At 43.5% G+C, this 11,412-nt stretch overlaps 1 protein-coding gene and 1 long non-coding RNA gene across 2 annotated transcripts in view; both read right to left on the reverse strand.

Annotated features, from left to right (window-relative positions):
• The window catches only part of LOC306820687, a 39,048-nt gene that overhangs the window by 12,231 nt on the left and 15,405 nt on the right, over nt 1-11,412 (reverse strand). The window lies entirely within an intron of this gene.
• LOC306820683 (keratin, type I cytoskeletal 50 kDa-like) lies at nt 6,568-8,851 on the reverse strand. Its single transcript, XM_079338606.1, has 8 exons — nt 8,668-8,851; nt 8,246-8,589; nt 8,008-8,090; nt 7,736-7,892; nt 7,487-7,648; nt 7,257-7,382; nt 6,872-7,089; nt 6,568-6,753 (listed from the first exon to the last, which is right to left on the reverse strand). The coding sequence occupies exons 1-8, from the start codon at nt 8,804-8,806 to the stop codon at nt 6,642-6,644; spliced, it is 1,341 nt and encodes a 446-aa protein (XP_079194732.1). The 5' UTR covers nt 8,807-8,851; the 3' UTR covers nt 6,568-6,641.

Here is an 11,412-nt window from a genome sequence, read left to right on the forward strand (position 1 = left end):
TTTGGTTTATAATAGTTGTTTGTTTGATTGAGTTTCATTGATTAACTTGATGTTGCTTTGTTAAATAAATTCTGTTATAATTTTAGGAGCAGTTGTTTGTAATTACTGCGTATTTGCATTGTGACTTAGGCTGGGTGAAAGGGCTTTGTGTTCGGATTTCACACCTTCAATTAAATACAGATTATTAATTATTAATGATATTGGTATTTAATTAAGTAATTTGAGACTGATCTTTGTAATATTTTGGTTGTTCCCTGTTTACAGGGTGGTGCCCCAAGGTTTATTAAACTCAGTTTAATAATAATTATTGATTTATATTAACAATTAAGTAAACTTAATTATTAAATTTAATTCGACAACTAAATTTTACATCATAAACCCCAACATAATGTTGCCGCCGTGGGAGGTCCCTACATCAGAGAGAACACAAGACCAGCCCAGTGGAGATACGTCAACACGGCCTACAACCCAGCTGATCACGCCTCAAGGGGACTGAAGGCAGAACAGTTCATGAAGTGCCAGAGCTGGATTGAGGGTCCTGACTTCCTAGCCAAGAATGAGTCTCACTGGCCAGTCCTCTCAGAATTCTCAAGAGAGATAAGTGAAGACGATGCTGAGGTGAAGCGTACGATCACCATGAATGTAATCAAGACTGATGACTCAAGTACAGACCCTCTCTTCAAGCTGATTCATCACTACTCCTACTGGCACAACCTGAAGAAGGCTGTCGCCTGGATGTTGAGGCTGAAGGAGCTGCTTAGAAGTCTGTCTACGGCAAGGAAGAAATTCATGTCTCAAGTCCAGTCTTCAGAAAGTCTAAGTATGAGATGTAAGACAGTCAAAAACCACGTGAAAATGGAGATCCACTGTCAAAGGGAACCATTTGACTGTCAAAGACATCAGCCAAGCAGTAGCGTTGATCATCCAGTTCAGTCAAAGTCAAGCCTTCCATGAGGAGCTTTGTGCACTGCAGAAGGGTGAAAGGATCAAGAGAAGCAGTTCTCTCATAAAGCTAGATCCCTTTCTTCAAGATGGGGTTCTCCGTGTTGGAGATTCCTGGCTGCACCAGCCAGCCTTGCCAGAAGACACGAAGCATCCAGCTATGCTGGCAAAAGACCACAATATCACCACCCTGATAATCCGGAGTGCACATGAGGAAACAGGACATGGAGGGAGAAACCATACACTTGCTCGGCTGAGACAAAGGGTCTGGCTATGCAAAGGAAATGCGGCAGTTAGGAAGATGCTTTCAAGGTGTGTGAAGTGCTGCTGTGAGTGAACAGAAGATGGCGAATCTACCATCTGATCGTCTACTGCCTGACCATCCACCGTTCACTAACATAGGCGTTGACTACTTCGGTCCCTTTGAAGCAAAGCGTGGACGCGCACTAGTCAAGCGTTATGTAGTCTTGTTTACGTGTCTCACGGTCAGAGCAGTCCATATCGAGATCGCACACTCACTTGACACCGACTCATGGATAAATGCAGTGGGACGGTTTATAGCCAGGAGAGGACAAGTGGAAGTCATGAGATCTGATAACAGAACAAACCTGGTTGCTGCAGAGCACGAGATTCACCAAGCGATGAAAGACAGTCTCAGATATCTGAGGCTCTACTGCAAAGAGGCGTTACTTGGATCTTCAACCCGCCGGCCGGTTCGCACCACGGTGGGATCTGGGAGTGCCAGATAAGAATGGTGCGAAAGATACTTACCAACCTTCTGAAGCTCCAGTCACTCGACGACGAATGTCTGCATACTGTGATGTGTGAGGTAGAAGCTGTAGTCAACAGCAGACCGCTCACCAAGTCGCCCGACAATGTGGATGACCTGGAACCATTGACGACAAACCATCTTCTCCTCAAGGGGAAGCCAGCGCTACCTCCAGGCATCTTTCAGAAGGAGGATCTGTACGCCAAACGAAGATGGAGGTAAGAGCAGTACATTTCTGACATCTTCTGGAAGCGCTGTTCCAGGGAATACTTCCCCCTCCTACAGGAAAGGCAGAAGTGGTCGGAGAAGAAGAGAAATGTGGAGGAAGGTGATGTTGTGCTCATTGTGGATGAGAGGGCTCCAAGAGGATCCTGGTTGATGGGAAGAGTGGAGAAGACCATTCCTGATGCCCAGGGGTTCGTCCGTCGAGTCCGGGTCAAAACTAAGACCAACACTCTGGAGCGACCCATAGACAAGCTGGGTCTTCTACTAGAGATGGAAGAACCTCATGGACAATGAAGGACATTATTAGTTAGACTATCACTTAGCATAGGTTAATTTAGGCTGTTTATGTTATGTATACGATTATGATATAGAAAATGACTCTTGTTTATTTAGTTATGTAATTGTCATCCCCATGATGAGCAAATAGGGGCCGGAAATGTTAGTGCTATTTTCAATTTTTTGCTAGTTAAATTGAGATTTAGATTATTATTGTTTTAATTTACATTTAGTGATGTGTCTGGGAGAGGAGTGTGTGCGAGCCAGTAGGTGGAGCTCTAGCGCAACTTGTGGAGTGAAAACTCTGTATAATGTGTTGGCCTGTTGCTGTCTGTGTTAAAATAAAGACGGGGCGAACGCACTGTTTTCTACCATCATGTTAAATAATACACATGCGTAGGGACTCGTTCTTCCCGTCTGGAGTGGTTGATTGTATTAACATGTAAAGAAGATTCGACTGATTCTTCAAGGAATATTTAGCCACTACACATTGGCTCTTAATTCTGTACATTTTGTCAGGCTTTTAGTTCTTTGACTTTTGAAATATTTTCTGACTTCGTCACAAAATATACATTTTGCTTCATACACCCTTGATGTTTGTGGTTCTTGTCTGGTAGATATTCTTAATTCTTCAGTGAGAGTACTTTCTGTAGAGCTTTCTTTTGCAACAACGCAGTCAAGGTCTTTCTTCATAGTAAAGATGATGCGACATTTCCGGCCTTGTATTTTAGGTGCTCTCAGTAATGTGTTCCAAGACTCTATATTTTTATATCATCTCAGTCGGTCATGGGACACTTTCGCCGCGTGTCACTTGTACTTTGTTCTGCTATACATTTCTATTGTGTGATATAGATATAGTTGCTTCTTTACACCACAATGCTCAAATAAAGGCTAGTGCCAGTTCAGGCGGAAATAGTGGAAAAAATAATTGTTGTTGGCAGTTTGAGGAGTTCCTGTAACCTCTCTCTATATTAGAAAGTCAAAACTGGGTTTGAATTAAAGCTATGGAACTAACCTTTACAATGCTATCAAACATTCCTTGCTTAAGGATGAGTAAAGGTCTGGAAAATGAGCATAAGTAGAATATGCACCAGCACCAAAAATCCAATTTCTTGTACGGGGGTGATTAACTTCATGTGCTGACAACTGTGACAAAGCTACCACTTCGGACGGGCTATCATACCAAAAAATCCTCTATGGACATGTACCTTTTCAAAAATAGTCACTAGATTTGGCCACCTTGAGTGGTACCGAAATCTGGTCTGGCCCATGGACTAATAAACTGGGCGAAGAGCCAAGTGGAACCCATGCAATGTACAGAATATCTGGGTCTCAACCTGAATTCCCTCTCCTATCGTGTCACTCTGTCGGAGGGGAGGCTAACGTCTCTCACACTGTGCCTCTCCCTTTTCCAGCTGGGGAAAATGGTGACGTTCAGACTCTGCCTGCGTCTGCTCGGTATAATGGCCTCTATGATCAAGGTTCAAGGTTCTTTATTTGTCAAATATGCTCCATGTTAAACATACAGCACAGATGAAATTGCAATCCCCCCCAACCCCCAGTGCAAACCTGCAGTGCATAAAAAGAGCACTAAGAAAACTAGCAATACTATAAAACAAATAACTTAACTAAAGACATTTGGACAACAAATAACGAACGACAGCCAATCAACAGACAAGGGCACTTGAAAGTATTTCACCATGAGGTAGTATGTGGATAAAGTCTTAACAATATAAACAGAGTGCAGATTAAGTTAAAAAAGTGAGGTAGTGCGTTGTAAAGTAGCAAATAGTGCAAATAGCATAAACAATAAACGGCTGTGCAGAGTTTTTAGAGTGCGTGAATTAGTGGAGCACGCGGGGGGTGGAGGTGGAGGGGGGTGATGCCAGATCCTGTAGGGGCAGACTGTGGCAGGATGCACAGGGGGGAAGGAGGGCAGAGGGGGGAAGGAGGCGGAGGGGGGAAGGAGGCAGAGGGGGGAAAGGGGACAAGTGGACCAGTGAGGAGGAGAGCAGGGAGGGAGTTGAGTCTCCTGACTGCCTGGTGGAATAAATTGTTCTTGAGCCTGCTCGTTCGAGCACGGAAACTCTGCAGTCTCCTCCCAGATGGCAGGTGGGTGGGGTCACCTGCAATCCTGGTGGCTTTGCGGGTGAGACGTGTGTTGTAGATGTCCAGAAGGGGGGGAAGAGAGACACCGACGATCTTCTCAGCTGCTCTCACGATACGCTGCAGAGACTTCCGGCAGGACACGGTGCAGGCGCCGTACCACACGGTGATGCAGCTGGACAGGATGGTCTCAATGGTGCCTCTGTGGAACGTGTGCATGATGCATGACTGTGCTTAAGCCACTTCGTTAAGAGGCAGACTATGCTGAGGAAGGTGAGGGGGTGCTACCACATACTCACCGTTGTGCAGCACAGCAAACCTCACAACAAACCAAAAACGTCAGTGCCTTGTAATAGTGACCCAGTGCTCTTAACTCTCATGCGAAGTGGAGGAACCTCACCCTGGGTGACTAGCCTCTAAACATAGTGGCTCAGTGGCTGAAAGAAAAGCAGAACAAATCAAACCAAACAGAGTAGGAAAAGAAAAACTTCAGGTGGTGGCAAAACTAAAGCAAACTAATAACAAAACTGAGGCAAAATTAGGCAAAACAACAGCAGTTAAAGCACCTAAAAAAAAAGAAGAAACCATTAAAAAAAACACTGGTAAAGTGTAAAGTAAAACCAAGCCACCCTACTCACCAGGAACCCTTCCAAACAAATGCCAGGCCATCTCAGGCACTCAGGTGCATTAAATATGCTGACCTGATAAATGAGCAAAGGGGGGAGGGGCGGGTGAGAGGCTGCGTTTCAGAGCAGCATGGTTGGACTCTACGACAATCGCATCACTGCATCTGTGCTCACAAGGTCACCTCAATTGCAGAGAGGAGGTATCGCCGGCATGTATTGCGGCTCTCCGCCACTGGAGGGAAAGAGCGACTATTACGGCAGGTGTTCCGCTTGGGGCGGTGTCATCCAGGGTTACCATGACGACGGATGCGTCTTTGACAGGTTGGGGAGCAACCTTAATGGGCAGAGCCGTAAACGGCGTTTGGAGCCTGGATTTAGCCCAGGCTCATAGACACGTTTTGGAGCTTTGGGTTGTGTTTATAACACTAAAACATTTTCTGATGTTTCTTCAGGGACAACATGTCTGTCTTCATTAAAACAACACCACGGTGGTGGCTTACATCAACCGGTAGGGTCAACACTCTCGCTCACTTCAGCTGCACAAATTGGCTCGGGAGATAATTATGTGGAGCAGCACCAGGCTCTTGTCTCTCTGAACGACACATGTGCCAGTCATTTTGAACAGGGGTGCAGACCTTCTGTCAAGGGGGAACCCTCTTTACCTTTCACCTTCACATCACTCCTTCCATAGGCACAGTAAGAAACCTGTCGTAAATGATTTGAAGTAGGTGGGTCGACTGTGTATATGAGGGGGGCGTGCCCCGAATAAAGTTCAACCTGTTGTGTCATTGGAGCTTCCAGGTTGGTCACGCTAAGGCGATTCCCCATAGTGAAACACCTCACTCTGTAATCAAAGAACCGAGGTTACATTAAGTAACCCAAAGATTTGGTTCCAACAGAAATTCACCGTGTTGCTGTATCTGCTAGCTGCACAATTGTTGGATGACATGTCTGCAAAAAGACAGCTCTAACAGAGTTTCATGAGGTGCACCATGAAAGGCTCCCTGCCAATTTTTCTCACTGGCAAACTCTCAACTTCTAAACATTGTTTCTGTACAGAAAAGGAAATCAGGTAGAAATGTCTGACACACATCATATGCTCCCGAGTGGCTAAACTGTGTTTTATTCACCTTTATGAGACCTGTTCCAGCATGTATTCAGTTGAAGTAAGGCGCTTAAAGTAAGCTTGACCTGTTGCCAATCCAGTGAAATGCCCAGAGTAAAATTCATGCTCATGTTAAAAAGTGCTATTGGTACTGTAAATTGTTAGTGTAGCTACGAGTAATACTCCAGAATATTTTTTTCTGAATGGCACCCTCACTCTATTTATTGGGGATAAATTCTGCGACGGAAAAGAAGCTTGTAAAACAGAATAATATCTGAAGCTTACTGATGTCTCAGAGGAAACTGATGAGAGGAGAGTGTGTTTTTAAACCTGGATTTTCCCCCCTTGTATCTAAAATATTTTTGAAATTTGATATCAACACTCTTGTTAGTCACAGATATATTATTTCTCAGACCTGCCAGATACATAAAGGGTAACTTTCTTGAGATGATAATACATTATTACCTTTCATAAATGAACAGGACAAAACAAATTATAAGGGAGCAAACTTTCATGTTTTTATTGTGTTCACATACATGATGGAAACTTTGTTTCAGTTGTTGGTGCTCCATGTTTTCCTGTGTGAGGAAAATTAAGTGCGTCTGGTAATGGAGGAGGAGGACACCACCCTGCCATTCCTCGTCTCCTCTGTAATCACTACCACGTTTCCGGTGGAGCCGGATGAACCGCCGCCAGCAGCCATACTGCAGAAGAAGAGAATTACAGAATATTGCATTCAAATCAGTATAGTGCTTCAGTTAAAAGAGCTAGTGATAGGTTTAGGATGATAGAGTTGAAAGTTGTTCCTTTAAGGTAGATTACCTGCCCTCTCCGTCCAAAAGCCTCCTGTACTCTGCGATTTCCATCTCCAACCGAGTCTTGATGTCGAGCAGCATTTTGTATTCTTGGCTCTGGGTTTCGATGTCACAACGAAGCTGTTGCAGCTGTGCTTCCAGGTTGGTCACCTGCATCTGGAGGCCTTGGAGCTGCATGGAGTATCGTCCCTCTGTGTCAGCCAATGTGCATTCCAGAGACGCTTTCTGGAATGAGCAGGGCAAAAAGAAGAGCGGAGGAGAGAAGAAAAAGAAAGAATCAACTTAACAAATCTGTGCATGGGCATTGAGAGTGCACCCTCAAAATATGTTTTGCTGAGGATGTAACAGGTCGTGCAAGTAAAGGTGAAGAACAAGAAGAAGAATTAAGCTACCATGCTTAGTTGTGATTGTAGCTCGATCTCCAGGCCCTGCAGTGTACGACGGAGGTCAGTGATTTCCGTCTTAGATGTATTGAGAACTTCTGTGCTGGATACCACCTCCTTATTAAGCTCCTCTGTCTGCAGGGGACCAAAGATATAAACAGTGTCAAATGAAACTATTATTTTACAGACACAGTCAGGGTAGGCTATGTGAAGTGACCAGTGTGTTGGTGTTCTCTTACCTTTGTTTTGAACCAGGCTTCTAGTTCTTTCTGGCTCTTGAGAGCTGCGTTCTCGTACTGCTCACGGATCTCAGCCATAACAGCGGACAGGTCTTGCTGTGGAGTTGAATCCACCTCAACGTTGATCTGTCCACTCATCTGGTTCCTCATGGCGGCCAGTTCCTGTGAAATCATTATAGTTTATTTTCGGGGTAGATGTTTGAGGATTTCTTTTTTGCAAATCCATTCATATCACTGTTTGCTCCCTACCTCCTCGTGGTTCTTTCTGAGGAAGATCAGCTCCTCCTTCAGGCCCTCAATCTGCATCTCCAGGTCTGATCTGGCGAGTGTTAGCTCATCCAACAGTCTCTTGAGACCGGCGATGTCTGCTTCCACTGACTGGCGCATGGCAAGCTCGTTCTCGTACCTTTAAGGAAGAAGGGAGCAGATATTGTGATTTTAACATTAATGTTTTGCCTCAGAAGGATTTCACGGTTTACATTCTTTTATTTCAGACTTTTATGTCCCATGTTGACACTCACTTGGTTCGGAAGTCGTCTGCTGCCAGTTTTGCGTTGTCAATTGACAGATAGATGCCAGCATTGACTCTGGTGGCATCCTGGATCTGTGTGATGAAAAAAGGTTTAAACAACAAATTTTAAAAAAGGGATACATGCAGAACAATACAATTACAGTTTCTATGCATCATTTTGGGGATATTTGAAATCACTTTGATAAATTTTGTTTTCTCATTCGAGTATCATAGCTCATGTTAAATACCTTTCCCTGCAGGTCTGCAATGGTGGCCTCATAAGCAGAGTAGTCACGGGCAACAGGGGAGGTCTTGCTCTCCAAGAACTGGCGGATCCTGAGCTCCAGCTCTGCATTGGCCTTCTCAAGGCTGCGCACCTTATCCAGGTACGATCCCAGGCGGTCGTTGAGGTTCTGCATGGTGGCCTTCTCATTGGCCGAGATATCCATGCTGTCACCACCTCCGCCACCTCCTCCAAAAGAGAAGTTGTAACTGCCGCCGCCTGCACCTCCACCTCCACCTCCACCTCCACCTCCACATCCAAATCCACCTCCAAATCCGCCAAAACCACTAGACGACTGGGAGATTCTTACTCCACCACCACCTCCACATCCATATCCACCTCCATATCCGCCAAAACCACTAGACGACTGGGAGATTCTTACTGAACCACCACCACCCGCACCACCAAAGACACTATTGGCATATGCCTTCCGCACCATGCCTCCACTGGGAATGCATCCACCTGCGACCAGGCCTCCACTAGATCGAATGCTCGAAGAGCGGACGGAATAAGCAGATGATGTCATTCTGGATATCGTGAAGATTGCTCAGGACGTCCGCCTGCCTTGGAGAGAACGAGATGAACTGAGATGCAGAGCTCTACCTCTTTCCCCTTTTTATGCTGCTCAAGGCTACAGCTGCTGTGACTGCTGTGGGAGGTGGCATCTAGGGCTGGAGGGAGGAGCATTACCTAAATGATTGATCTACCCCACCCATCGCACACACAAACACATAAGGTACACTTTATAACAGTGTGAGGAATAAACAGGGCTAAACTCAAAACTTTTCTCTAAAGCGATTTAAGTCATTCATTCCAGCCTCACAGCTACCTGCAGACCTCAGAGAAAACATGCTGTTATTATTCTATTCATCCTTCTTATTCTATTGCTCTATAATAAGATCCCTGATGACAGGGCATACACTTGAAGTCTTATCTTTTGTTACAGTAAACTATACTGGAAAATGCAAAAAGCAGCACCCATTACTGTAAGCCTTATAGGTTAGTTATTCTGTCAAATCTGGTATCTCCAAGTGTTCTGACATGTGATGTGTTTTTATTGAAATTGTGCCATTAATCTTGTGCAATAACTGCCAAGCTGTGCTGGCCAAACGTGTTACATCCCCATGGCAACAAGCATTGTAAACACTGTAAATACTATCCCCTATTTTCACTTGACTCTCAGCCAGCACATCTCTAATCCCATACCTCTTTTAGGTAATTTTCAAATTTTAACTTCAGATTCGATTCATTCGTTTCCACCTTGCTCCACAATGCACTGCAGATGTGCCAGTAAGAACCAATTTTAGTGGACTTTGGTGGAGTCAGTAGATACTTGGCCTCATTCAATAGTGGGCACAGCTCTGCTGGTATGCTCACCTCAGATGTAGCTGCATGCTCTTTATTTTTCTTGGCAGTGTGATTTGGCGTGTGCATCATGCCCAAACAAGAACAAGCTCCTGCTTGTTTGCTTCTTTGTATTTCACCACAGTATTTGATTCAAGTCTTCATGATATAACATGTATTTTTTAAATGTCTAACATGAAGTGTGAAAAAAGGTTTTATTGAATTTAAACAAAAAGAAAGGCATTCATACTTTTCTTTGCATATTTGGTTTTATTTTCAGAATCTGAAAAGTAATGAAAGTATTTTTCTTAACAGTTTATTTGTGTTTAAGCCAAACAAAGAAATACTTTACCGTTACAATCAAAAGCACAGCACAGAAACATGCATGTGAAGCCTGAAGTAAAACAAACCAGATGTTTTTTTTAGCTGCTGTTTTTCATTTTGAGGTCGCACACTCATCTCATGTATGTGCTAATCGGCTATAAATTATTGTCAAGTTGCTAAATAGTCTGAAACTGCAGTAAGCCATACGGGTGAAGGTATTTTTGTCACACTGGAGAAAGCATTGTAGCGCCAATACACTAACTTCTTGTACGTCACAGTTATGTACAGCTATATATGGTTTAGGTTTGACGTAATAATAGCTTTTAATACTCCATACCAAAATGCTAGTGTGTGTCCTCAGTCAGACTGGTAGCATTGTAAAGCAATACGAGGTTGCAAAAAAAAAGAAACACATTAACCCAATAATAATTTTTTCCAACTGTGTGATATCTGTAGAAATACAAAGGCGTGATACACATTGTATTTTCAAAACCTGCAGAAAAAAGTGATGCTGTAAATGTGAAAAAGGAGAGTTTGCACTTTCTGTAAGGGTGTGGCCCTTGTGTGGAGACTTTCAACAGATCACATATTTAAAAATATTGGAGGTGTTGGTCTGTGTACAGTTCAATGTAGGGTCAAATTTAAAGAACATTTTTATAGACCGGCCATGTCCGAAAGATTTTAAACGGTACAGTAAAAAAAAAAGTTTCACAGAGCTAATGAGCACGAGGCTCAATACAGCTCATCTGTATTTTTAAGGCTGACAAGAGTGCCAATTGTGAACTTTTGTGAAATATAGTGCAAATTACCAATAACTGCATATGTTTTATAATAACAAAATGAAAGCTAACCACATATTTAAAAAGACAAATTAATTGGCAGTTTTTAAAAATGATGGAAAGGCTGACTGAGGCATTTTTCCTGAGGCAGTGATCAAGAATCACACAATCAAACTTCTCCAAGAACAAGCAGCAGGGGAGTGTCACCTCAGGTCAAGATAAGGTTAGAATATGTTTTCCAAAAATCTCAAACACTTGTTTTAATAGATCATAGATGTGGATATTTAATGCTTTGGACTGAAACCTTTTTCCTTGAAACATATGCTTGGCAATTTGTCATAATAGGTCCTGAAATACAGAAATGTTGACACTCTTGAGGGGACATGTTATGAAAACTAAACTCTTACAGTTTTGTTCAACATATATTTGGGTAACCTGAGTGAACCCACACATTTTAAAATGAACCCAAATCCAGTATGTGCTCTGAGAAAACAGAGAAAATTGCTTTGTTTCAAACGTTCTCAACTTGTGACGTTACAAGTTTGATCCTGGTTAATTCTCCATCCACCGACTCCACCCCAGCCAAGAGCATTTTTATTGTTGCTGCAGAGGAGTGTCTCAGGGGTGCTCATTACATTGAAAGAGACACACACAAAAATGCAGCGTTCTGAGAGAGCTGATTCAT

The sequence above is a fragment of the Symphodus melops genome (assembly GCF_947650265.1).
Source record: "Symphodus melops genome assembly, chromosome: 2".
Lineage (NCBI taxonomy): Eukaryota > Metazoa > Chordata > Actinopteri > Labriformes > Labridae > Symphodus > Symphodus melops.

Bases quoted from the DNA above. Each gene is read 5' to 3' on its own strand.
- LOC306820683 (XM_079338606.1), bottom strand. From the start codon at position 8,806: ATGACATCATCTGCTTATTCCGTCCGCTCTTCGAGCATTCGATCTAGT. The intron at 7,649-7,735 runs GTAGGGAGCAAA...ATGATTTCACAG, and splicing joins TCAGAAAGAACCACGAGGAG to GAACTGGCCGCCATGAGGAA. The intron at 7,090-7,256 runs GTAGCTTAATTC...TGCTCATTCCAG, and splicing joins TACAATCACAACTAAGCATG to AAAGCGTCTCTGGAATGCAC.